Below are 25996 nucleotides of genomic sequence, written 5' to 3'. Positions count from 1 at the left end.
AAGAAACTCTGTGTGGATGGGGTGTTATTCAGCCTAAAAGCTCTAGTCATGGCTGGGTAACGGCAATAGCTCAGCCTCAGTTAAAACTTCATTGGCTACAGCATTGCCATTCGTTACCCTGGAACTCCTAGAAAGGACTTTCTTGTAATTTGGTCTTACCGTCTACGGTATTGTTCTAAAATTTCTAAAAAGAACTGGGTGATGGACTGAGTCCTTGACTCTTTATCCCGTCATCTGAATGAAGAAAATCTGTGTGGATGGAGTGTTGTTCAGCTAAAAAGCTCTAGTCATGACTGGGTAACGGTAATAGCCGAGCCTCAGTTAAAACTTCATTGGCTACAACATTGCCATTTGTTACCCTGGAAGTCCTAAAAAGGACTTATATTCTGGGATGTTAAATATTTATTTATTGATAAATAATTTATCAATAAATAAATATTCTTAATTTTATTTCATGATATTCACTGGAAGGTGTGCATATTAGTCAATCAACTAATAACGATAAATTAAAAATTACTTTAATTTATTTATATTTATATTTTATTTTATTTTTCAATGTACTTTATTATTAACTTATTATTATTATCAACACTGTATTGGAAAGAGCATTTTCATTATGACATATGCTGGTAATGTGATAATACGCAATATAGATGGTGGGTTATGTAACGTGTAGTATCCTTTAACGGTCTATCACGGAACACCATGGATTATGTAGTATGGAGATGAGTCATTACATGGAGATATTATGAAGATTCATAACAAGTCTGAGACTAAACCAGGAAAAACAGGATCATCGGGCCACATTCAATACCCGTCCTTCTGCTCAGTGGAGGGTAGAGCATGATTAGAGCTCCATAACACAACTTCCACGTCCCACTTTGCAAGTTCTTTGCATCACTGACGACAACGATGTATGTTGGTTCGAGGAATATGGGCTTGCGTATTGCTGTCCTATGCTATAAAAGCTCGTGTTGTGAGCCTCGGAATGTTTTTGTTGCAGTTGATGCCCAAAGTCTGCATTTCTTTATATTTTGCATGAAGAATTGCAAATGAAAAAGCTTTGCGTAAGATGGGTGCCGAGCTTGCTTACAGCATGAAAATCTCTGAACAGTGCTTGGAGCGTTTTAACAAGAATAAAACTAACTGATTTTGTGCGTCGATATTTTATTACAGATGAGATTGGATTCACCATTACACACCGAAATCTAACCAGGAGTCAAATCAGTGGACAGAAGCCGGTTGCACAGCGCCAAAGAAGACAAAGTCGGTTCCATCAGCAGGAAAGGTCATGTCATCGGTATCCTAAAGGCATTTTTTTTTATTAATTATCATGAAAAGGGTTAAACAATAACCGGAGAAGGAGAATATCATTTCTATCTTTTAACCAGACTAGACGAAAAAATTCGTGAGAAAAGACCCAGTTTGCTGAAGAAAAAATCATCTTTCATCAGAACAATGCACCTGCCCACAAAGGTGTTTTGGCAATCGGAAAATTAAGCGATCTGCACTATGAATTGTTGGAACATCCATCCTATTCTCCAGATTTGGCTCCCTCTACTTCTATCTCTTCCGAAAACTAAAACTCTTACTCGCTGGTCGACGTTTTTCTTCGAATCAAGAGGTGATTGCAGCTGTAGAGGGATATTTTGCAGATCTTGGAATACTGAGAACCACTACAGGGACGGGATAATGACGCTGGAGCATCGCTAGAATAATTGTATTAGTCTTAAGGGAAATTATAATTTCATTGTTTCATTGTTAGACCGAGAACGATTCAGACCACCCTCGTGTGTATATATATATATATATATATATATATAATTATATAATCCCTAATACTTACAAGAAAAGGAAAACTTAGTAGATTGGTTTACAAGTACACGAATAAAACAAAATGAAAGTTTCCACGTGGATTATTCTAAACGTCTCTCTCACGAAAAAGAGAGGAAATAATGACATCTGGCAAGTTTATGCTAATGGTAATTATGGCAGTGATGCCAATATAAGACCAGCTGTATTTTACGCATGCGCAAATATTAACTTACTTCACCCTATACAAAAGAACCAAGCAACAGAACAAACGTTACTTAACTGGTTCAACAGGTAAGTGAGGGAATATTGTTAGATTTGTTAAAAGCAAAAACGTTTTTCTGCTATAGCCATAGAGAGCCTATTTAAGTTGCTTTGATTTTGCTTTTTAAAATATAAATTTTCTAAATTATCATTAGTTATCGATCTAACGCTGTGGTTCATGACGAATCTTTTAAGGTAGTTTCAAGAATCAGAGCTATGTTCTCAGTTAGTAATTCTAAATTTATTTGAATGCTTTATGATTGAAACATCGCGACATAACATTTTACTTCACGTCTTCAGAGTATCCTACAATCAAAGTCAATCAAAGTCATAATGCTATACTTAATAGAATATTTTAATTATTATTGATAAGTAATATTATATTATAATAATAAAATTACTGAAAAAAAATCTGATGTTAATATTTAGAAAGTTCTGGTGTCATGTTTTCTATCTTTGTTTATATATAAAAACTTTTAAGTCTTTTGATTACACTACGTTTCCAGTTTATTAGATACACCTGTAGACAGAAAATGAAAACGTAGGTTCATATAGAGAGTCGATCCCGTAGTTGCTTGAAACTCTATTGCACATAGCTCCCTTTCGAGAATAATCCCTTATATCGGTTTCGACGATGCACTTTGTTGGAAGCACTTTGGTCCGAATCCCGTCTGCGATGTGAAGCTTCATAAAGGCCTTACATCTAATGATGGGTTATCCGCTCTCAAATGGAGGCGGTAGAGGTTCTCCCTAGAACTTCAGTTTTTCAATCTTCAAAAGAGGCAAACTAGAAGAACAACATACAGTATACGGACAATTAGGGGACACACTCTTCCAACACTCACTGTTGGAAGAGGATTGGAGCCAGTAATAAATAGTTGAAGGTGACTGACTGTAACAGATGTAATGTTGAATAGTGGTGGAGAAAACGAACTGTGTCGTTTGGGATTCAGTTGTCAAGGATGTAAATGCTGAAGATGTGTTTGAGTGGCGGTATTAGACTGAATGCATCACCAGTGTCAGAACAATTAATCGACAGTTAATGAATGAGATAGACAAAAAAAAAGAAGCGCTATGGTCCGAGTATCGTATAGAATGTGCATCACATCAGCAATACGAGGCGATTGACAACCATGATGAGGAAAATAAAGTTGGACAATAAAACTAAACTGGCTGAACAGGTTGCTGAAAGAAAATCCGATTACAGGAAATTAAAACGACATTAAAAACACATCAAGGGCGTACTTTCGTATAAGTAAAATGAAGAATGATAATAACAGGATAATCTTTGCAAATACGCATCGCACGAGAGTGTCGAATGTACTTGAAATCGATGTTATTAAGTAATTATTTTTGAAAGCTGAGATAGATTCGAACGAAAAGATAGAGTTGGAAGAGGTAGAGGTGTTACGTGTTAAAAATATTGCAAGCGCTTGTTGATTGGATGAGATTAGCACACGAATTAAAGATTTGTAAAGAGTTAGCTATTCCCCCCCCCCTTTCTCCCCTTTTTCTAGCCTAGTTTTGTGATTCCCGCCCATGAGAGATTTCCTGTAAACCTATTGTATATGTAAATACATTCGTATCACTGGTAGGTTAAATTTTTTTGTATTTTTATTAATTTTATGTGTGTGTGTGTGTGTGTGTGTGTGTGTGTGTGTGTGTGTGTGTGTGTGTGTGTGTGTGTGTGTGTGTGTGTGTGTGTGTGTGTGTGTGTGTGTGTGTGTGTGTTAAGATGTTGCACAGTAAGTATTATCATCATCATCATTATCATCATACCTATCAAAGATTTAGGTCTAGAGTGGCCTGGTTCCTGCTTTAGAAGTCATCGTTGAATTGTTCAAGAGCACGTCCTGGTTTTCTTTTTCCTAATGGCTTGTACTTTAAGGCTTGTTTTGGTAATCTTTCTGTTTTCATTCTTTGAACGTGTTAAATCCATTTATGTTTATATTTTTTAATTTTTTCTATTACTGGTTCTTGGTTTAATTCTTTCATAATTTCTTCGTTTCTTTTGTGATCAAATAGGGTATACTTTGCAGTTTTTCTCATAAACTTCATTTCTGCTGTTGTTAATCTTTGTTTGTCTTTTTGTTTTATTGTCCAGATTTCGCTTCCATACATTAAGACCGGTAGGGCTAATGTATTGTATAATTTTAGTCTGATTTATTTTTGAACTAGGTTTGGTTTAAATATAGAGTTAATCACACCAGTTATTTTTAAATATTTTGCAATTTTTACGTTTATATCTTTTCATTTTCATATGTGATCATACATCCTAAGTAGTTAAATGAATTCGCCTGTGCTAAGATCTTGTTATCTATTACTATCTTAGTTCTTGCTGGATCTTGTCCTTTAAAGGCCATAGTTTTTGATTTTTCTGTTTTCTGTTGATATTATCATATCATAATTTTTGGCTATCTCATTTAGATCTGAAATAGCTTTCTGTAAGTTATCTTCAGAATTTGTAATTATTATTTGGTCATCGGCAAAAAGGAGAGTGTTTAAGTTCACTGTAGGAGAAAGTTTAATACCTTGACGGAAATTTTTATTCCATTTTATTATTATTTCATTTAGGTAAATATTAAAAAGAGTTGCTGAGACAGGGCATCCCTGTCGGACCCCCTTGGTTTATCTCTCTCGTATACGATAGCTCATGATTTAATCTTATTTATATTTGATTATTTTCATATATACTTATGATAGCTTTTAGAATATTATTTGGTATTTGTCTTTCTTTTAATATGTTAAATAAAATGCTTCTTTTAACTTTGTCGAATGCTTTTTCAAAGTCAATAAATGTAATATGTGTTTCAAAATTGTATTCTCTTCTTTTCTCTATTATTAATTTTAGGAAAAAGGTAAGGTGTATACATGATCGTCCTTTTCTAAGTCCATTCTGTACTTCTAAAATAAAGTTTTCGGAATACTTAATCAGTTTGTTATTTAAGATTCTGCTATATATTTTGTAACAGGAATTTAGTATACTGATAACTGTATAGTTTTTAGGGTCATCTCTACTACTACCTTTTTTAAAGACAGGAGTGACAATTGCTTTTTTCCATTCTATTGGGGGGGGGTTTCCTAGTTGAATAGATTTTATTTAAAAATAATGAGTCTTTCTTTGAACCTTATTCCAGCATATTTATATAGTTCTGAACCTAGTTTATCTTCTCCAGGTGATTTTCCGTTTCTTGTTTCTTTCAGACTGATTTCTAATTCTTCTTTTGTTTGCCAGTTATCTTTTTTAAAATATTTATCTGTCCAAATTTCTGTATAGAAATTTAAAAATTCTTCTAATTTCAATTCGGTGTTTAATTTTATGTTTTCTTTGGTATCTGCGTTTAAGTGTTTCAAAATCTTATATGCATTAGGTCTTGTTTTATATAAATCATGTTCTAAATTAGAAACAAATTTGTTCCATGATTCTCTATGTCTTTTTCTGATTTCTTTTTTAGTTATAGCTCTTATTCTTTTATATTCTGTTTCATCTTCTAATATTTTACTACTTAACCATTTATGACAGGCTTCTTTTTTCACTTTGCTTATTTCTTTGATTGTATCATCCCATATCTTCATATTTTTTGGTGTTTCCTAATCTTTCATTTGCTGCTGCATTTAGTATCGTTTTTATTTTAAACCATTCTATTTCTAATTGTTTCTTCCTGTTCTTGTTATTTGTAGCCATTTAGGTGGTAATCTTAATTTTATTTTAATGATGAAGTGGTCACTACTTATATCATATCCTCTGTGAACTTTAACATCTAAAGAAAACTTTGTTGTCTTTTCATTTAAGATAAAGTAATCTAATATTGATTTCCATCCTTTGCTGCCCAAGTATATTTATTTATTTCATTTTTTTTACCATCTGAATATTTTATTTTCTCAAAAGCATCTAAGTACATTCGGACGAACTATTTGCATATATACAATAAGTACATAGCATGCTTATTTCAGTTAAAAATTTTCATTTACAACATGGTAACATGCCTAATATCTATTTTCACCTAGAGTCCTTCGCAAAAATAACTGTCCCTGCAATCTTTTGGCCAGTTATTTTGCCATTTAACATCCATTGAACTATTACAATATTTTTACCTTATCTGAAAATTATAAAATATATACAGGGTGTTCGGGATAAATTTGACAGTTTCGTAAGGAAAAAGAAAATCTTCTTTGTATCTATTAAATTTAATGAATTGACAAAAAAACATTACAGGCAGAGTTAATTACAATACTATCAACAAGATTTACTCAAAATAACCACCATTAGCATCGATCACAGCTTCAATTCTGCTTCGGAACCTCGAACAAGCTGATGCTACAGTCTCCCTGGGAAGGGCCGCAAAAACTGTTTTAATTTTATCCATTAACTGGTCTTTTGTATTACTGGAAGTGCGATTGGTGTCTTTTTCAATTGCGCCCCATACAAAATAATCCATGGGGTTAAGGTCTGGGGAGTTTGGAGGCCAAACATTTGGACTGGTGAAGTCGTAGAAATTTTCAAACAACCATTTTTGACTTTTCCCAGAGGTGTGGCAAGGGGCCGAATCCTGCTGCCATACATACGGCCTACCATTGGCTACCCTTGTTATCCAGGGCTTGACTACAGTTAGCAACTCCACGAACAAAGCCCGAATTCCAATGCCAGGGTTCTTCAACACCTGTTCCTGCAGATTTGCGAGGAATTCTGCTGTACGAACGCAATCAGATCGTCTGCTAGGGATCTTTCTTCTTGCTACATCCTCGTAGTCACCATTGCAAGTCTCTAGTTCATTCCTGATTGTTTTTACTGTATTCAGGGAGCATTGGGCAGCAGTCGTAATATCCTTATTTTGATGGCGGGCACGAATCATCATGATACAAGTTATTCTCTTCCATGATTCAGGTGGGTTCCAGCTATCCATCCTTTCTGACATCTTGTATATGAATGAAGAAGGGTCCAAACTTTTAAATGAAGAGAAGTGTGTGTTAATACATGTAACTTACAGAAAAATATAATTAATTATAAATATGTCAAAGTTATCTCGAACACCCTGTATCTTCCTTTCCATTCAAAACAATAATGTCACTTATTTACAACTAACAAATGGCGTCACTTATCTACATCTCATAACAACAAACATTCACGTCACGATTCCTTATCTTATCTTATCTTGATCTTGATCTGGTCAGAAGTGTCCACCAGTCACGACACGATTCCTTATCTCTAATATATCTCTCTTTTCCATTCAAAACAACAACGTCACTTATTTACAACTAAGAAATGACGTCACTTATTTACAAATAACAAATGACGTCAGTTATCTTCACCTGATAACAACACACACCCACGTCACGATTCCTTATCTTATCTTGATCTTGATCTGGTTAAAAGTGTCCCACCAATCACAACACGAATCCTTATCTCTACCACCACCCACAATTCTATACGCGAACCAAAACACAACAACTGAAGCCATTGACACATATGCCCACAGGGAAATTCCTAACATTCCAATCTCATGACGTCACACACAATGATCATCAACCAATCACGTCACGATTCCTTATCTTATCTTGATCTTGAACTGGTTCAAACCACCTCCCATACTACTCCAGTATATGTTTGACATTAAATTTTGAAATTTCTTCCCGAAACTTGCAGCTTTAATGACTTCTTTCAGGTAGTGGTGACTAACCGAATCGAAGGCTTTTCAATGTCCAGACTTACCAACAGGCATGGTTGTTGTGTTGCCTGGTAATGTTCGTATATACATCTAACTGTCAGAATATTATCTTCTATTTTTCTGTTTTTAACGCGGCAGGTTTGGGATTCTGATATTATTTTCTGAATGTGTATTTGAATTCGTTGTGATATGATTTTGATAACATTTTGTAGTTGTTTTGAGGAGTGTAATGCCTCTCCATTGTGAGATTGCGTTGTTTGTGGTGTCTTTATTTTTTGGTATCAGTGTTATGTAACCGAGGTTGAAATATTCTGGGATGCTTTCCGAATTCTGTATTTCGTTCAGCATTTTCACAAATTGTGTCTCAAACGGGGGGGGTAGTAAGCTTTATAAAATTCTGCAGTGAGATTGTCGGGTACTGGATATTTGTGTAGTGGCAGGGACTTTATAGTATTTTTGCATTCAGTTTATGTAATGGGTGAATCTATAATTTCAGCTTCTGTCTTTGTTAAGCTCGGTGAGCTTCGTAGTAAGTTTTGCGTTTCTATTTTGTCACTTTCTTTTTTGGGAGAAAGTACTTGTGTATTGTGAGTGGAAGAATTGGAGGAAATTTGCATCTCCCTTGACCTCTGTCCCCTCATGTTTTATTTTATGAATGGTGTTTTTTTGTTTTCTCTGCTCTTCAAAGAGCCAAAAGCTGCTTTGGACTTCACGTCATCATGTTCCATTGTTCTGATTTTTGCACGTATCCAGGCCCCCTTCAGTCTATTTTATTTCCATTTGTTTCAATTTTGCTTTAAGAGCATTGATTCCTATTTTAATTTTTGTCTGTGTTGTATTGTCGTGTTAGTTCTTTGATTGTGCTTCTTTTTTCTTGGTTTGTTGTGTATTTCTTATGTTTCCTATTTGTTTAGCAAGGCTTTTTTAAATGTATTTTGAATTGGTTCCAGGCATACACTGGATTTTCTATTTCTGTTATGTTGTCTAATATTCTTTTTATTTCTGTTGTAAAATGTGTCTATGTTGATTATGGTGTTGCTTAGCTTCCAGAGTGGGTAGTTTCTGTTGGCGGATGTTTTTCTGTCATTAGCCTCATGGGAAAGTTTGCCCTTGACCATGTAGTGGTCATTAAAGTCAAAGGCAAGTGACAAACCTCCTTAACGGTTAATCCCATATATCGGCTTATGTAGATTCTGTCTAGCCGTGAGGCATTGGTGGGGGAATAATGAGTATAAGCTTTACATGTTGGATGAAATTCTCGGAATATGTCTTTGAGTTGACAACGCTGTATAATGTGTGAAAAGTTGTTTTTTGTTATAGTATTTTTTACCTCTATGTCTAACATATTGTTTTGTACAAAATTCATGTCTCCGTCCGCAATTATATTTCTTATGTTTTCCAAACATACATATATTTATTTGTCTCATTATTTTTAGGTTATTGTAAACTACCAAATCGATCAATTTTTTACCATTCCTGTTTAGAGTATGTTCTCCATGTATTCCTATATTAGTATTAATTTTCGTATTTCCAATTCTTGCCTTTAAGTCTCCTGTTAATATTACATAATCATTTTTATTTTAATTATTTTATTATATATATTTTGTAACTGATCCTGTTCTAATTTGTTCTGGGACATATAAACAAATTATTGTTAAATAACCTCTATCTATTTTTATTCTAGCCTCTATTATTCTTTCATTCTATAATTTATAATGTTTTAACTGTTTTACAATGAATCCAAATCACAATTCCCGCTTGTGCTCTTTGGTCTCTGTCAACTCCACTATATATCACATTAAATTTTTCGGTTCTCATGGTTCCTTTTAATTTCATTTTTTTTTTTTTTTGTTTCAGTGATTACTGCTATTTGAAAATTTCTTTAATTTAATAATTGGTCTAATTCTATTTCTTTATATGCTATCCTCTTACATTCCAGTTTGTTATATGTATTATATTTTTTAGTTTCCATTTTCGATTTACCTTTTCCATTCCACGGTCGTTTTCCATAGATTCATACTGATTACCTTTTTCTGTCGCTTAAAAGTAGAATAATGTTCTCCATGTCAGGTGACTAGCCTGACGATGGATAGTCCAATAGTAGGGCTGCCCGTAAGGCTTCTGAACTAGCCTTCTTCCGAATTTAGACCCATAGGAGGAATAGGATATACTGAAGGGGAAAGAGTAGATTATTGTAGAATAGAGTAGAATTATAGTAGGATAGAGTAGAATTGTGGTAGAGGTTTATAGAGGGGACACACACACACACACACACACACACACACACACACACACACATATATATATAAGGCCAGAAATGGAAAGACCCCATGGCCCTCGAGTATTTAATAGCCTAAGGGTCATAAGAAGAATTGGCTGATAAGGCAGTGAGTATCATATTAATGGGAATTCCTTGCAAAGGGTAATGAATCATATTGATCACGAAGATCATATCTAATAATAATAATAACTGTATGTTTCAATGTCGATGTCTGGTTCTTATAATCTGTCATAGCTAATTAAGAATTGTTGAAAAATCAACCAGGTTACTTTTTTGGACTGAACCGTTTTTATTAGTACTAATCCAAAGATGAGTAAACATAACTAATAATAGTACGAATAAAATCCATTATGCTCTATTTTATGTAATTTTTTATTGTTGTGAATATACACATATCATTTTACATATTATTCTCCTTGTATATTTCTATAGATGCATGTGTCAAGATCTTTAGAAATATTTGATTTAATCTATATGGTATATAAGTTAAATATACTTCAGTTTCGTGCCTTATGTGAAAAACTATCAGTAGTCGGCATGGAATGGACATTATAACTCCTATGAACGTTGCGTAGATATGCAACATCACCTTCTTAGGATTGTTTTCTATTGTTCCACGAGTGTTTGAGCGAAGAGGATTCAAATGCCAGATTTCTGATGCTAGTAATCGCAAGATATACTACTAGATTCATACCAGTGTATTTCACAGCCATAGTAACACCTGGAAGTTGTATATTGGAGACTCATACAGGGGAAAGTATGTTTAGGTTAAAAACAATGTCGCTTGCATCGTTGTTAAATTCCATGGTCAGCCGTTCCAGACAGGTCAGGCAGAAGAACTTGCCTTACCAGGAGCACTGATGAAGCATGGCATTGCTATAGGTCCGTGAGGGCCTCTTCTATCCACCTTTCCTTCTTGGAACAGATCATTACAGCACTCCTCGAACAGAGTATAATATTGGCAGCTTCCCAGACAAGGCCACGGGTATACTGGTACAATACAATCTTTTATGAAAACCGCTCTCCAGTCAAAAGGCTACAGGTTCGAATCCCGCCGTGGGCATGGATGTTTGTGATTGTCTATGGAAATACCAGTGGTTGTCGGCGGTAGATGGCGTTGGTGTAGTTGCTATCAGTTGGTGATTAAATGGTAGGTGCTCTCCCTCGATGAGTCCTTGGACTCCCTGGAGGTGTCAAATAATAATAAAACATGTTTTTTTTAAATATGCTTTATAAAAGGCTGTGTTAGAAATGGCATAATACTAAACCAACATACATTAATTTAGTTCAAACCATAGTTTTTTTTTCGTTTTAGTTTAACCTACTGGTACCTTCAAAAACCACCTGGTGGTATTTGAAAGTATTACCCAGACTCTGTATAAGCGATTTTAATCATGGTATATTTTTCAGTTTTATCTTTTAAACTACATTCACCTCTAAACAGCTATTAACATTATACAATTCGCAAATCCGCCCAGCTATCGAATACTGTTCACATATCTGGAGTGGGACTCCTAAAAGTTCCCTCAAAATGCTTGACTCAATATACAGGAGAGCAATTAGATTGATAAATGACCCATCTCTCACTAACTCGCTCCCCTCACTTTCACACAGACGCTTGGTCTCTGCGATTTGTATATTCTATAAATATTTCCATGGGAAATGTTCATCCGAAACAGCATCAATAATTCCCCCACTCTGTACTAAGCCCATTGGAACATGTACAGCTGCCCTCCAACATCCTTTCACAGTACACCTTGAAACCCACAGAACAAGTTATTTTTCCTCCTCCTTCATCCCTGCTACTGTGGTACTGTGGAACAGTCTTCCCCTGACGTATTTCCCAAGGAATACAACATACAGGCTTTTAAATCAAATGTAAACAAATTATTTCTTTCCCAACCCACCACCCATATACGGTACTAATGTACTAAAGGTTGACCAGCCAACCTCTCGTATATGGGCCCAACATACAAAAAAAAAAAAAAACATATGGAAATACTGTACATCAGTACTTTCCACATTTCGTAAATTTGCTCATATTGATATGCCAGTGCCTTTTTATTTTAGAGTGAACAGAATAATAATGAAAAACAGAAGCACTTGTTTTTCATTATTATTATTATTATTATTTTCATAAGCTCTTTTGGAAGAGGTGGCCAGTTTTATGTATCTTACTTAGACTCTCATGCTCCCAATTACCGCTGATGTAGCCATCTTACTGTGTTAATTATAGAGTGAGTACTTTCTTTGTGAAGAGCTTATAGAGGCCACTTTACAGTAATTAAAAGCTTGTTGTTTTAAACCCATCCTGATAACGTTACTAAGGTGAGCATGTTTGCTAAACTGTCTAATGCTTTACCTAATAGATGCTTTTATTTGAGCAGCCAACTAAAGTTCATTCAAAGCCTTGGATTGTAAATTATGGAAAGATTTCCGCAAACATATCAGTGATGTGTGTGATGTTTGGCTTTTGTGAAATTTCCTGCTTTCTTATTGTGTAGTTTCTGATGTCCTCGTAATTGATGCCTCCAGCTATAAGTCATGTGATGAAGCACGTGATTTCTGTGTTTCTCAGTTATGAGAGAGCAGAACGTTTCCTAGAATTTCACTGATCGCCGTAGCGGTGCAGACGAAAACAAAACCATTGCATAATCAGATACCAAGATTATGCGCCTTTTCTCTTCGTTAGAAGGAACACATTCATAAACAGTTTATAAGTCATAGAGAAACATCAAAACACAGATGTAGCGAGTAACGAAGCTGTAAGTAAATTGAAATAAACGAGTTTCACGAATACTACCCATTGGTTGGTTTACGGCAGCGTCATGGTGCTGAAACCGTCGTTCCAGAGAACGAGACATCGTATAAATGAGCAGTTGTCATAACTGAAGAGTGTTTTATGAGTGGATGGTCGCAAAGCGAAGCATCGTAAGTCGAGATGATATTAATGGAAACTATTGATGTGTTTCTTAAAGAGGTTGCCAGTTGTACCCAGTGGATAAAACAGCATGGAGGAAATTATTCCAAAGAACAGTGATGGATGGATCGAGGAAAAATGATGAGAAGTATGTTGGGAGTTGGGTAGTATGTGAGTGTGTTGGCCAGTGGCTTCTTAAGTTCTTACATGATTGGAAGAAAGTGAAGGAATGACAGTAGCCAGTACAGCAGAACGGTGGCCATGAAAGTACCTATCGAAAAGGCATTTGTGTGGAAACAGTGACTGAAGGCAGTCTGCATGTGCAGGTCACTAGTGAAAGCGTTCGTCTTCTGCTCTATATCATCAATCATTCTTAGGGATATTTCTAACGTGACATCCCCAAATGTTCCCACAATATTCCAAGGTTGGTCGGATCTCAAACTTAGAGTGTTAGGATTTGAGCAGAGACAAGTGATGTTTAAACGACAAAGAACACCAAGTTTTACAGAGGCTGAAAAGGATAATAATAATAATAATATGTAATGTAATATATTTGTTCCAAGAAAAGACGGATGTGACAGTCAGCCCAAGGAGAGAAAGCTAGTCTTGAAAGAATATCAGAATGCTACCAAAAGTACGTCGGAATAAAATAGACTTTTCTTGCGTGTGATGAAACACGCGTAAGTTTGTATAGCTTATGGAAGACCTCTAGGATTCAATCGAAAAACTCAATTCTGTCTTATTTCTCACAAAAATGAACCATTTTCTCCCAGCATTGCTTATGATAACACTCAAATTCACAGACAAGATGAGATTTCTCTCCTCAGAATTACCCTGACATCAAGCCTCTCCTGGCATAAACACATCACAACCATTACATCCTCAGCTTCCAAAAAAAATGGGCTTTCTCTTTCGATGAAGACGCTACTTCACCCCTAAGGAACTGCTAACCTTATACAAATCACAAATCCACTCAGCAATCGAATACTGCTTTCACATTTGTAGTGGGGCTCCTAAAAGCTCCCTCAAAATACTTGACTCAATACAGAGGAGAGCAATTAGACTGATAAATGACCCATCTCTCACTAACTCGCTCCCCTCACTCTCACACAGACGCTTGGTCTCTGCGATTTGTATATTCTATAAATATTTCCATGGAAAATGTTCATACGAAAAAGCATCGATAATTCCCGCACCCTGTACTAAGCTCATTGAAATACGTACAGCTGCCGCCCAACATTCTTTCACAGTACACCTTGAAACCCACAGAACAAGTTTCTTTTCCTCCTCCTTCATCCCTGCTACTGCTGTACTGTGAAACAGTCTTCCCCCTGACGTATTTCCCAAGGAATACAACATACAGGCTTTTAAATCAAATATAAACAAGTTTCTCCTTTCCCAACCCACTACCCATATAAGGTACTAACGTACTATTGGTTGATCAACTAACGTCTTGTTTACGGGCCCAACATAAAAATTAAAATCGTTTGAATACTGCAAGGTTTCTGGAATGAGGAAAAGTACTGTCGTCGGCGAAGCCGTGAATAGGATTTGAGATCAGAGAAAGAAGGTCATTGATGTAAAGGAGGAAGAGCGCAACGTGAAATTAATCTCACGTTGAAGAGATTGAAAATCATTTTATTAACCATCTCTAATATATCTAAAAATGACAGAAGTTTCGCATAGGATGGATCTTTTTATTAGACCTCGTATAATACGGCTTAAAAATAAGACAGAAAAATTGAAAATATTCTTGTTAACCTTGAAGTTGCGTTTACGTATTTCGAAAATTATCACGTGTGTTAATTTCTTCAATAAAATATTGTCCTTACGCAAACAACTCAGTTTTTTCCCTGTTTTGTTTACTACAACAAGCATTCGAGTTTTATAGGTTTTCCTCTTAAATTCAAGCACAGTTGGAGTAGTTTCCTTGTTTGTGGACTGGCTTTGAAGCGATTACACTAATAAAAGTTCTTGGGAACTTTTATTAGTGTAATCGCTGTATATATATATATATATATATATATATATATATATATATATATATATATATATATATATATATATATATATATATATATATATATATATATATATATATATATATATATATATATATATATATATATCACTTAAGAAGTGTCCAGAAGTGCGTTCGCAATAAATCACTGTCTATTTAATATGGTCCCTTGTTCTTTCGCAGTGATGTAAAAGCCACAGTTACATCATAGAATGATTTCTTCTACGCAAATAGATTAACAGTTTACGAAAGCCTTGTGATAGTTTAAGAGCAGAATTACACCAACTTTCCATTATGTTCAAGCATTTGATTAGGCAGCACGTGACAAAGGAAATTTCTAATCATTTCCTCGAACTTTGCTTCATGAAGGCCGTGCTTGCTGAACTGTGCTTATACACACGATAAGCTGATTATAAAAGAAACTTGACTACTCTGACGAAACTCCAGACTGGTTGCAGAATATATCTACATAAATAAATAATATAATGAATAGAAACAACGATGAGAATGATTCGTTAAATAAATAACAATGGATCTAACTCATTAAATAAAAATATTAAATGATATTTGATAAAATAACTGTTTGTAACAACTATAATATTATAAATAATAACAACACGTTGGGACAATGGAAGGTGGCAGCACCAGTCTTCCGGTTTCTAACATTATTTACAGATTATTAGCGGAAACGTTCTCTCGTGTGTGAAGCTATCTTTATCTTTGTACGTTAGCAATAAATAAAAACCCAGTCTTTTAGCCGATAATTACTGCTCACTTAAAACGACCTTGACACATTACTAAGAGGGATGTTAACTGAAATCCAAAGCTGAGGATATCTGTGCTATTTATAAATATTTCATTTGATATTTCGTAAAGATTTTTTTTTTTTGTTTAATCTACAAAAATGCCTTTGAAATTTCAACTAAATTGTATTTTATCAACAAGAAAATCATTGTTATTTCATTTTCATATGCAGAAGTAAATGGTGTATTGTCATATTCTAAATCATTTTCAGATATTTGAAGGTTTCAGAAAATTAAAGATAAACTTAATCATATTATAATTTACAAAAAAATGTATTTTTATTTTTATTCTTTTTCAGGAAAAGTTCAAATAAATATGAATACTTACCTTTATATCATGTTTACGTAATGCGTGCACTGGAAGCCAATTGATCTCTTCACGTTTTGTAATGTAGTTTGAATTTGATTTATGAAGCATTTTTGGTTCCAAAAGTGTGAATTTATTGTTTCAATATGTTCTTGCTGCTGCAAGCATTCAAGTAATAGGGTGAAGTGAAAATGAATATTAAGTGAATACATTGAAATTGTATAGACGAGGGGAAAACCTGATTGTATAATAACGAGTATGCAAAAGTATTACAAGTATTACATGTTACCTGTAAATTTAGCATATTTCACACAAAAATGTACGAGGACAAACTCGGAAAACGTTTTAGAAGTCTTCAATGCGGACAGTGTTGGTCATTCTGCAGAGATACACACCTTGATTCTTTTTTCGTCTCATACGAATATGGCTGAGTTTTTCTTTCCTTCCCGGCAACGCAGGATGTTTTATTCCTACAAAACAAATAAACAGGCCATAGAACGGACATAACACACAGAAGTTAACGGACATAACACACAGAAGGAATGCATAACCTACAATATCTCAATTCCAAACGTCTTAAGTTCAATAAACTGTTTGCTTGCTAAAGACTGTCGACATGTCTTAACTTACAACTGCATAAACTGCTTACATCAGAACGTATTGGCCGTAATTGCTTAATAATTTATACATTAACACGTTACGCTATGCCTGGTCTTGTCCGTCAAGTAAGAATTAACCTTTTGCTGACGCTACAACATCGACACCTAACGAACAAATATCGCAGTTACGTCAACTCTTGGGCATGCATTAAAATTGTGTGATGGACTTTCCCAGTGACATACGCTTTATTTCTGATAGCGTCTTTAATTCCCTTGACAGCACCTCCTTAAATGAGGTATGGAGTAAGTGCTATGCTAGCTTGGTGACCAAATTAATGTCCCTGCACGTTTCTCCGAACCATGACGTTCTGAATGGAACCTATGGCCGTCTAGTCTGCGTATTAGAAGATCTTTCCTCTCAGAGGCAGACGGTTAGTATCAGAAAAGATAGGATGAGGAGAATCGTATTGTGCGAGATGCTAGAGGTTTTCCTCTGTCCTCTTAGGATCGATGCGTATAATTTTCTTTTTGTTTTGCAGATAATTTCTGAACCAGGAGTGTAGAGTGAAAGCCCACCTATTGCAATATATCTTAGCTTTTCTAGTGGAGTTTTATATCTGAGTTGACTAAATGCTTTCGGTAGGCTATTTAAGAAACGGTAATGTCGAAAACATTTTGTCTTTATCTTTATATTTATAGGGATGTATGATTAGGTGTGTAAAGTCGTGTAGGAGAATTCTTCCTATATATATATATATATATATATATAGAGAGAGAGAGAGAGAGAGAGAGAGAGAGAGAGAGAGAGAGAGAGAGAGAGAGAGAGAGAGAGAGAGAGAGAGAGAGAGAGAGAAAGAGAGAGTTTTATAGAGAAAATAGATTAATAAGGAATATATGATTGCTGGCTATTTACCTTTAACTATAAATCATTGGTAATTGCTATCTTTGATTTATTCTGCTTCGATTTATTCTTAGGTCAACGAAACGTATTCATGGCTGAGATCTCCATAAACAGTACGATGGAATACAGTTGGTTCTATGGCCGAGATGGTAAGCAATATAATATAATATATAATATAATCAGTACCGTCGACAGGGTGTAGCATAGGGGCAGCCTGCCTCACGGCGCTGCTTAATAAAGCGCTCCCGTTCAGTCATATTGCAATAGGCGCCATCGCTACGCTAACAATTCCTCTTGGCGTAGAGTGCGGAGAGAAGTTTTTCCAAGCTTAAGCTGTTTAAAAATGATTTGCAAACAGCAATGACCCAAGAAAGTTTGGTTGGTCTAGCAACTATATCGATAGAGGCGGACATAGCTTGTAATTTAAATTTAGAAGAGCTTATAAACAGTTTTATTGTGCGATATCCCCGTAGAGCAACCTTTTAATTAATATTATTATGTAATCGTTTTGCATTAATATTTCTCTTGTAATAAAAACAAAATAGCAATTGGAGATTTTCTTATATTTTGGTTTTATAATCCATCAGGGGCGATATTTAATTGTTTGCCTCAGGGCGCGATCTAATCTGGTGACGGCCCTGAATATATTGTGCACATGCCTTCAATGATAAACATGACATGCTTTTGTTGGGACGGTATGAAACGTACGGCGTACCAGCATCTTTTAAATAAAGAGTGCCCTATGGATGAGGTACATTTGATTTTCAAATTTTCACATTTACACTAGTATTTAACTATTATTTAATGGCACTGACTTTTTTTTTTTTTTTTTACTACGTCTATTGTTAAGATATTTTATATTTAAAACTTTCTAATCATGTTTTAGGTTTTCATTATTTTTATGTTTATATATTAACACATTATTACGCCAGGCCTATGTCTCGTGTGTCTCGTGCGCATCTTATCTCTTCCGCATTGGGTGGATACATTTCTACAAATTTAAATATATATATTACACTCCAGTTTCATTTTTTTTTTTTTCAACGCATTTTTCTTTCTAAAATTAGTGTTTTTCAAATGTCTTACTGTTACATAAAATCATTCTTTTCAAATAAGTTATTAGCACGTTGTGTATTTAGTGCCTAGACAATAAAGCTTTATTGTCGTATGACGTCTGCAGGAGAGCTGTTTTTAACTAAACAGTGCATTTCACTTCCCAGATATGCAAAACAGGAAACACGAGACCAATTCTCGTGTCCTGCTTAGATGAAGTACAGCATGAGTCGATTTGTTCCGTCAGTAGCGAACAGATATTCACAGCTATTCATCTAAGAAGTAATACAAACATTCTCCAGAACAGTCAAGTAAACAATAATAAAAAGAATTACTGGTTTCTTTTCACCTTCTACAGTGAATTAAAATAAATTTAAATTAATTGTGTTCTAAAGAGTTAGCTACAGAGATTGTGTTAGACACCACTTCTTTCTTAATACAGGCTTGCTCATAAGTCACCAAAGGGTCGACGTTTTTTGATTATTATTTTTTTCATTTTATTTTATTTTTCACGTATTCTAAGGACCATTTGGGAAATTAATCATAGAAAAGTTCCCAAATCAAAAACGAACCAAAATCGTGCACATTTATTTTAAAAATCAGCATTCGATTTCAGCCTTCTCCACATCATAAGGCTCCCTACTTCCTCCTATCGGGTTACCTGAAGTAACAGATGTATGTGAACAAGCCCCAGACAATCCAACAGCTGAAATACAACATTTGTGCAGAAATGAGGGCGCCACAGTTAAAAACAAACATCTGTCATGGGTCAATGAAGTAGAAAGGGCTCGTTTCGTGCAGTCGAAAATGGAAGGCGTTTGCATGATGTGTTTTTTCATATCTAATGAAAATTTCCAGGTTCTGCATTTCAGTATAAAAATAATAAAAATAAATAAAATAAAACTGTATTAAAAGAAATGACTTTAAGAATCTAATTAAAAGTAATGAAATATTTATTTCAATATCATTAGATGGTATACTGAATATCCAGCATTGACATGGAACTTGAGTTTTTGCTAATTACTGTTGTTATTATTATGTTTTAGATCCCAGAACTTCTAGGTTGCCTCTGATGATTGACTTGAAGCCTACGTTATATATCCTAGCGTTGTATTTATTTTTTGTGAAAATAGTTGGACCAAAATTCATGACGAGACGCGAACCATTTGATGTTAAGACTCCGATGTTTGTTTATAACATCATTATAATGATGACAAATGCCTATCTTACTTATCAGGTAAGGAGATAATCTAAAGCTGCATTTCTAGAATTAATTTGTGATAATACGTAATCTACAAGTGTGTGTGTGTGTGCGTGCGTGCTATAAGCAGTTGGGACATTATAATTGTTTAAAATGTCTGTACAGAACAGCAAGCCAAGAGGCTCACTTGTTTTTTTTTCGTTTAGACTGTTCGATTAATAACCCGGAAAAAATTCAACCGCATTTGTCAGCCATGTGATTATTCCGATGATCCTCTTTCTTATGAGGTAAGATTATTTACATTTTACCTTATAACGCATTGTTTTTAAAGTCAACATTTTCTTAGTATATTTATAAATGAAGCATATATGAGAATCCATGTTTCAGTATCTTTGTTCCTTGCTATCTAATGTTATTTAAAAAATATCATAAATTATTGTTACTCACATAAATCAAATACTACTAAATAAAATAAAGTGTAACTAAAACATTTCTTTGACCTTAATACTGTTTTTCTGTTTTTATATTTTGACATAAATTTGCAGTCTATGACTACTAAAAGTTATATATATATGAAAAGTTCTCGGCCTCGATATATATATATATATATATATGAAAAGTTCTCGGCCTCGATATATATATATATATATATATATATATATATATATATGAAAAGTTCTCGGCCTCGATCATAGATGGCAACACTATCGGCACGATTTTTTAAACTCTTTGTAAAAGAAGGTTTAACGCCAAAAGAAATTATGCATTCGAATTTCATAAAAGTTTATGGGCACTCTTCTCCTTCGTTTTTGACAATTAAGAAATGGGCTGCCGGGTTTAAACGTGGCCGTACCAGCCTTGAAGGTGATCCACATGAAGGACGTCCAAAAAGTGTAACAACACCAGAAATCATTGCTCGATGAAAACATTCGTGAGAAAACACCCTGTTTGCAGGGGAAAAAATCATCTTTCATCAGGACATTGCACCTGCTTACAAAGGTGTTTTGACAATGGGAAAATTAAGGGATCTGCACTATGAATTGTTGGAACATCCACCGTATTCCCCAGATTTGGCTCCCTCTGACTTCTTTCTCTTCCCAAAATTAAAAACTCTTCCTCGCTGGTCAGAGTTTTTCTTTGAATCAAGAAGTGATTACAGCTGTAGAGGGGTATTTTGCAGATCTTACTGAGAACCACTACATGGACGGGATAATGGCGCTAGAGCATCGCTGGAATAAATGTATGTGTGTGTGTGTATATATATATATATATTCAAGATACCAAGTGGTTTTATGTGAACTTGGTTTTTAATCCTATTTCCCAAGAAGCAAACAAGAAAGTTAAGTTTGCGCCTGCAAGTCTAAGGCAACTGATCCCTAAGGTAGTGCCAGTAAAGGCAACTCGTGGAAAAGGTGGATAAAGCTCTGATCACTATTCTTAGTATTTTTCCTCTAATGTAAAGCACATTAGAGATGTATGATGCTAAACATTAAAGGCAATGGTCACTACCCATACCGGTTTCGACCTTTGTTGAGGTCTCGTCAATGGGAGCCAGATCTGAAAATGCCAAGATTGAAGTAATGCAGAGCTCATTATGTATTTTACCAAAACAAGTTGCCACAAGATGTTTTAACCTTATAAATAAAATCTCAGGATGAGAGATATCCACCTTTACCACGAGTTGCCTTGACTGGCACTACCTTTGGGATCAGTTTCCTTAGACTTGCAGTACTTGCAGGCGCAAACTTAACTTTCTTGTTTGCTTTCTTGGGAAACAGGATTAAAAACCAAGTTCATATAAAATCACTTGGTATCTTGAATACATAACATATACCCAAGTTAAAACTTTCTACATATATATTATATATATACAATTGTCTTTCTTTTTAGACATAAAACTAAACAGGAGTACAGATAATATTAAAATTTCAATCTTCAGAAAACCAACGCATACAGATAGATATCTTCACGCTTCCTCTCACCACTACCCTCCTCACCTACCCGGTGAGGAGGGTAGTGGTGAGAGGAAGCGTGAAGATATCTATCTGTATGCGTTCCACTCTTGCACACCGGGCCAGATCTTTATTATCAGACGACGAAGAGTTTCAAAATTAACTTAATTTCCTCAAAAGGTCCTTTGTCAATAATGGTTTCGCTCCAAAAAGTGTTGAGAAACTTCTTTTTCACCGTCGTCAAGAAACTAATGAAGATTCTACTACTTCCATAGCTTACATTAGTTCCCTCTCCCCCAAACTGGCTAGAATTTTAAAAAAGTTCGACATCAAAACGTGCTTCTCTACTCTTCCTAAACTCCGATCTATCCTTGGTCAGTCAAAAGAAAAACACCCCCATCTTCAGTTCCCAGGAGTATACAGAATTATTTGTAGTTGCGGTAAACCTTACCACGGACATAGTAAGTCGGAGAAAAATCAGTCTTTCTCCGACTTGAAGAGCACAAAAGAGACATCTCTTATAATAGAATCCGAGCCAGTGCCTTCGCCTGCCACGTTTTGTTCTCTGTAAACTCTGATGAAGGCCGTCAACACCAAATAGACTGGAATCAACCTTCTAATATTCACAAATATTATGATGAAATTGAAAGACATATTCTGGAGTCAAAAGAAATCACCCTCGATTCTACCCCACATGAGTAACAACAACCTTAGCTACAATTTGCCAGATTCGCATAGCACTCTCTTCAGTGCTGGCGTTCTCGCGAGATCACTCGCCCGCGTGTAAATGTAGACAGAACTGAAGTGCGGACTCCAATTTGAACTTAACGGTAGTTTTTTTTTTGACATCTCTGTTGTTGTGTGTAATGTTTCTGTCAGTCTTTTTGGTGTATATATCTTTGTACTTTGATACCTGAAGAAGTTGGATTACCAACGAAACTAGTTGTGCCCGTATTAAACTTTTATTTTTAATTATCTCGGTGGTTGTAGTCATAAAAATTACTAAACATCTATATATATATATATATATATATTTTTTTTTTTTTTTTTTAATTTTATTTATAAATATTTATTTATTTATTTCGTAGCTTTCAATTCTGACGTACATTTTTACTCAATCCAAATTGGTGGAGCTCCTTGATACGGTAAGTCAATACTGTTTTATTGAATAGATTACCTTTACCAGCTTCTAAGGAAATACTGTAAATACTGAAAATACTTAAAAATTATTACTGCGACCACCAATTAATATATGAATATATATACTCATACATCATATGATAATTCAGAAAAATTACTCAAAACTTTGCTTAGTTGTAACTCCTCTTTCATTATGTGTGTATAGTCTGGTTCGAGGCTATTTTGACCATGGTTGTATTATATTCTCCTGTAAGATCACTTCTTTTTATTTGTTTTCTTAGATTAATTGTGTGTATTTTAGTATATTATTATTATTATTATAATTTTATTGGATTAATTGTATATGGTGCATTTACTAATATATTTGTAGACAGAGTGTTAATTTAAAGACTGTCTTTAAAAAGGGATTGCCAGTCCCTCAGAAAAATGTTGAATTATTCGTTCAAGGCTAAATCATAATAAGAGATGTGTGTTTACAGCGGTGCTCTAAACATGCATCTCTTAATAAGAATTTTTTAAGAATTTTAAAATTTTAATTAATTTTTTTGTATTTTAAATAATAATACTAAATTAATTTGTTGTAACCTTTTGTTCTTTATAAGTGTGTGATAGGTCGAGTGGTTTAGATTTTAAGAAAACTTCTATGTTTTGTGTTAAATATATATTTTTTCGGTATGAGCCAATGCTAAGAAGCACAACAGTGACCAAGACGCCATTTCTAAGGGATGCAATATGTATGTTATGCGGTATGCATCTCGAAAGTTAAAAGATTTGTGGAAGGAAAATGAGACCGGTGGGGCGATATGTAGGAAGTGTTGTGAGTGAGAACGAGGTGTATATATATAGAGAGAGTATAAACACATTATAGTAAACTGGAGAACATTGTGTGAAGAATTTTGTTCTCCTGAAGGTCAGGAGAAAATAAAGAGCACTTCATGAAAGAAATAGCACACTTACGTGGAGTACTTCTCAGAACAAATCACAGCATCGAAAATTAGGCGATTAGTACAACTGATGAGAGGAAAAAATCAACAAAAACAACAAGAGGTTAAAACACATGACTAAGAGAGAGCTAGAGAACTAAGATAAATAGAAAAAGTTAATGCTATTCCATGATAATGAAAGCATGACTAAATCTTGGATTCCTTGCGTGAAATTTAATAATATTAGCGAAGCTGTCATGATGTAAAAAGGTAAGTGACGAATTGAATGCTTTGGCTGACATTACTGATTTAAACAGTAAAAGATATTGTATGAGAGAAAATATGCAGCTATTGGAGGAAGCAAAAAGCGAGAGGGCAAAGATTTTGCGTTTATTGTCATGCGATGTTAGAGGTGAGTTGAGGAGAACAATGATCACAGCATGAATCAAGGTGCATGTCGAGCAAAAGGTGTGTGTATGTGTTTAGACCTATGGACTGAATTCAAAGGATGGCGCGAACCATACAATTATGATAGACTGAACTTAAATCAGGCGCCCATGAACTGAGTAAGCGTGAGAATGACCAAAGGTTCAGTGCCTCAAGAGACAAAATCAAATGGGACAGTCAATACAAAGTAGAAGGGAAGTTAGAGTTTAAATGATACAGTTTGGGTAATAATACTCACTATAAGTATCAGGGATGGGAGAGGAGAGTTTTGAGTATTCGTTGGTACAACACTGGCCAAAGTTATAGGCTTTAGTGACACTTGGCTAATGATACAGTTATAGAGATAGAATATGGTGGGTGTAGTATTTTCAGGGAAGATAGAGAAAATAAGTACTGCTGATGATAGCAAATGAACTGCAGTCAAAAGGGATAGAAGATTATCAAGATAAGTATGTGCAGAGCAATTGATTTGAAACAATTTTGTGTGAGGTAGAGGCCAATTGTATATATACAGTTGGGTGCTGCAACAGACCAGGGAATGAAAAAGATGTGGAAGACAGGCAATAGGAAATTAGCACAATCAGTGCAGGTCGAGTAATTATTATGGCTAACTTCAACTACGGAGACATAGATTGGAACGAGGAAAGATCACTTGATTGGACGTAAATGGAATTCATTCATTTACTAAGAGATGGTTACTTAAAACAGCATGTGACGAAGGAGACGCGAGGTTTGAGTGTATTGTATGTGGTCATGAGATCAGAAGATCTGTCTATAACCGAGGTGACAACATTGCCTCTCATTGGGGGAAATGATCATGTGATCTTGGGCTGCGAAATATGAGTAGTGTTCACTAAGAAGGGCTATATTTAGAACTATAGGCCAAGTGATTATTACATACACCCAACTGAATTCTTTTTTTTTATCAAAAATGCTTCATAAATGCTTATTTTTCCTAACATAGACGTTCTTCCAAGGTATACATATTTTTTGTACCTGATCTATTTTATTGTCTATAATTACTGTTTGCCCTTCTGGTATCTGATTTCCCTTCATTTTTGCCATCCCTCCATATGCTCTATTCTGATGTCTTCAGACTTATACAATGAAACAATAAATTAATATAATACTAATATATTATCAGTGAAAATCAGAAGTACACACACTAGCATTATAGGCACCCAGCTAAACTTTACCATGCGCACAATTAGTGGGACAGTGAGAAGCACCCCTCTTTCCTGGCTGCCTGTTCTATCTGACATTGTTCCACCACACATACGGAGAAGACAAGCCGCGATTAAGGAATTTAATAAAGCAATGAGCAACTCTCTCCTGCCCCTCCACCAGACTCTCATAAACCCACCTAGTCTTCACCTCAAATCTAGAAAGCCTCTCTGGTCCATCAATATCAGATATATGGAGAGAATGCTGGTTCAACAATCTCCCAACAAACAGCTTCCTCGTAGAAGATCCCTGTGCCCCGCAGCCTGGTTTTGATCTTCCTGGGAAGATTTAGTCATCAATAAACAGGATCAGAACAAACCAGGGCAGATGTGGATATCTTCTATATTAATGGTGACTGTCAGATCACCCTCATTGTGATTGTTCTCCCATGGCTCAGACGATTACGCATATTGTGTACGACTGCCCAAGGCGCCAATTTCACGGTGGTAGCCTACAGGACATCCACAAAGTGACGGATGAGGC

General features: G+C 35.0%; 1 protein-coding gene across 2 annotated transcripts in view; it reads left to right on the top strand.

Moving 5' to 3' along the window:
* Positions 1–25996, top strand: part of LOC150093054 (very long chain fatty acid elongase 7-like) — a 39897-nt gene that overhangs the window by 4473 nt on the left and 9428 nt on the right. The window contains exons 2-5 of one of the 2 annotated variants that reach the window (XM_090413837.1): positions 17648–17722; positions 19673–19863; positions 20034–20114; positions 22868–22924. In XM_090413837.1, the coding sequence (XP_090269963.1) occupies positions 17665–17722; positions 19673–19863; positions 20034–20114; positions 22868–22924 (387 nt within the window). In that variant the 5' untranslated portion in view covers positions 17648–17664. Of the gene's footprint in view, positions 1–17647; positions 17723–19382; positions 19485–19672; positions 19864–20033; positions 20115–22867; positions 22925–25996 lie in introns of those variants that run through there. The other variant, XM_090413838.1, reaches the window with a different exon arrangement.

The sequence above is a fragment of the Typopeltis vanoorti genome, chromosome 24, assembly GCF_054136105.1.
Source record: "Typopeltis vanoorti isolate ZY-2024b chromosome 24, IOZ_Tvanoo_1.0, whole genome shotgun sequence".
NCBI lineage: Eukaryota > Metazoa > Arthropoda > Arachnida > Uropygi > Thelyphonidae > Typopeltis > Typopeltis vanoorti.
The sequence above is the reverse complement of the archived record's forward strand: the minus strand, read 5'-3'. Positions and strand labels throughout refer to the sequence as shown.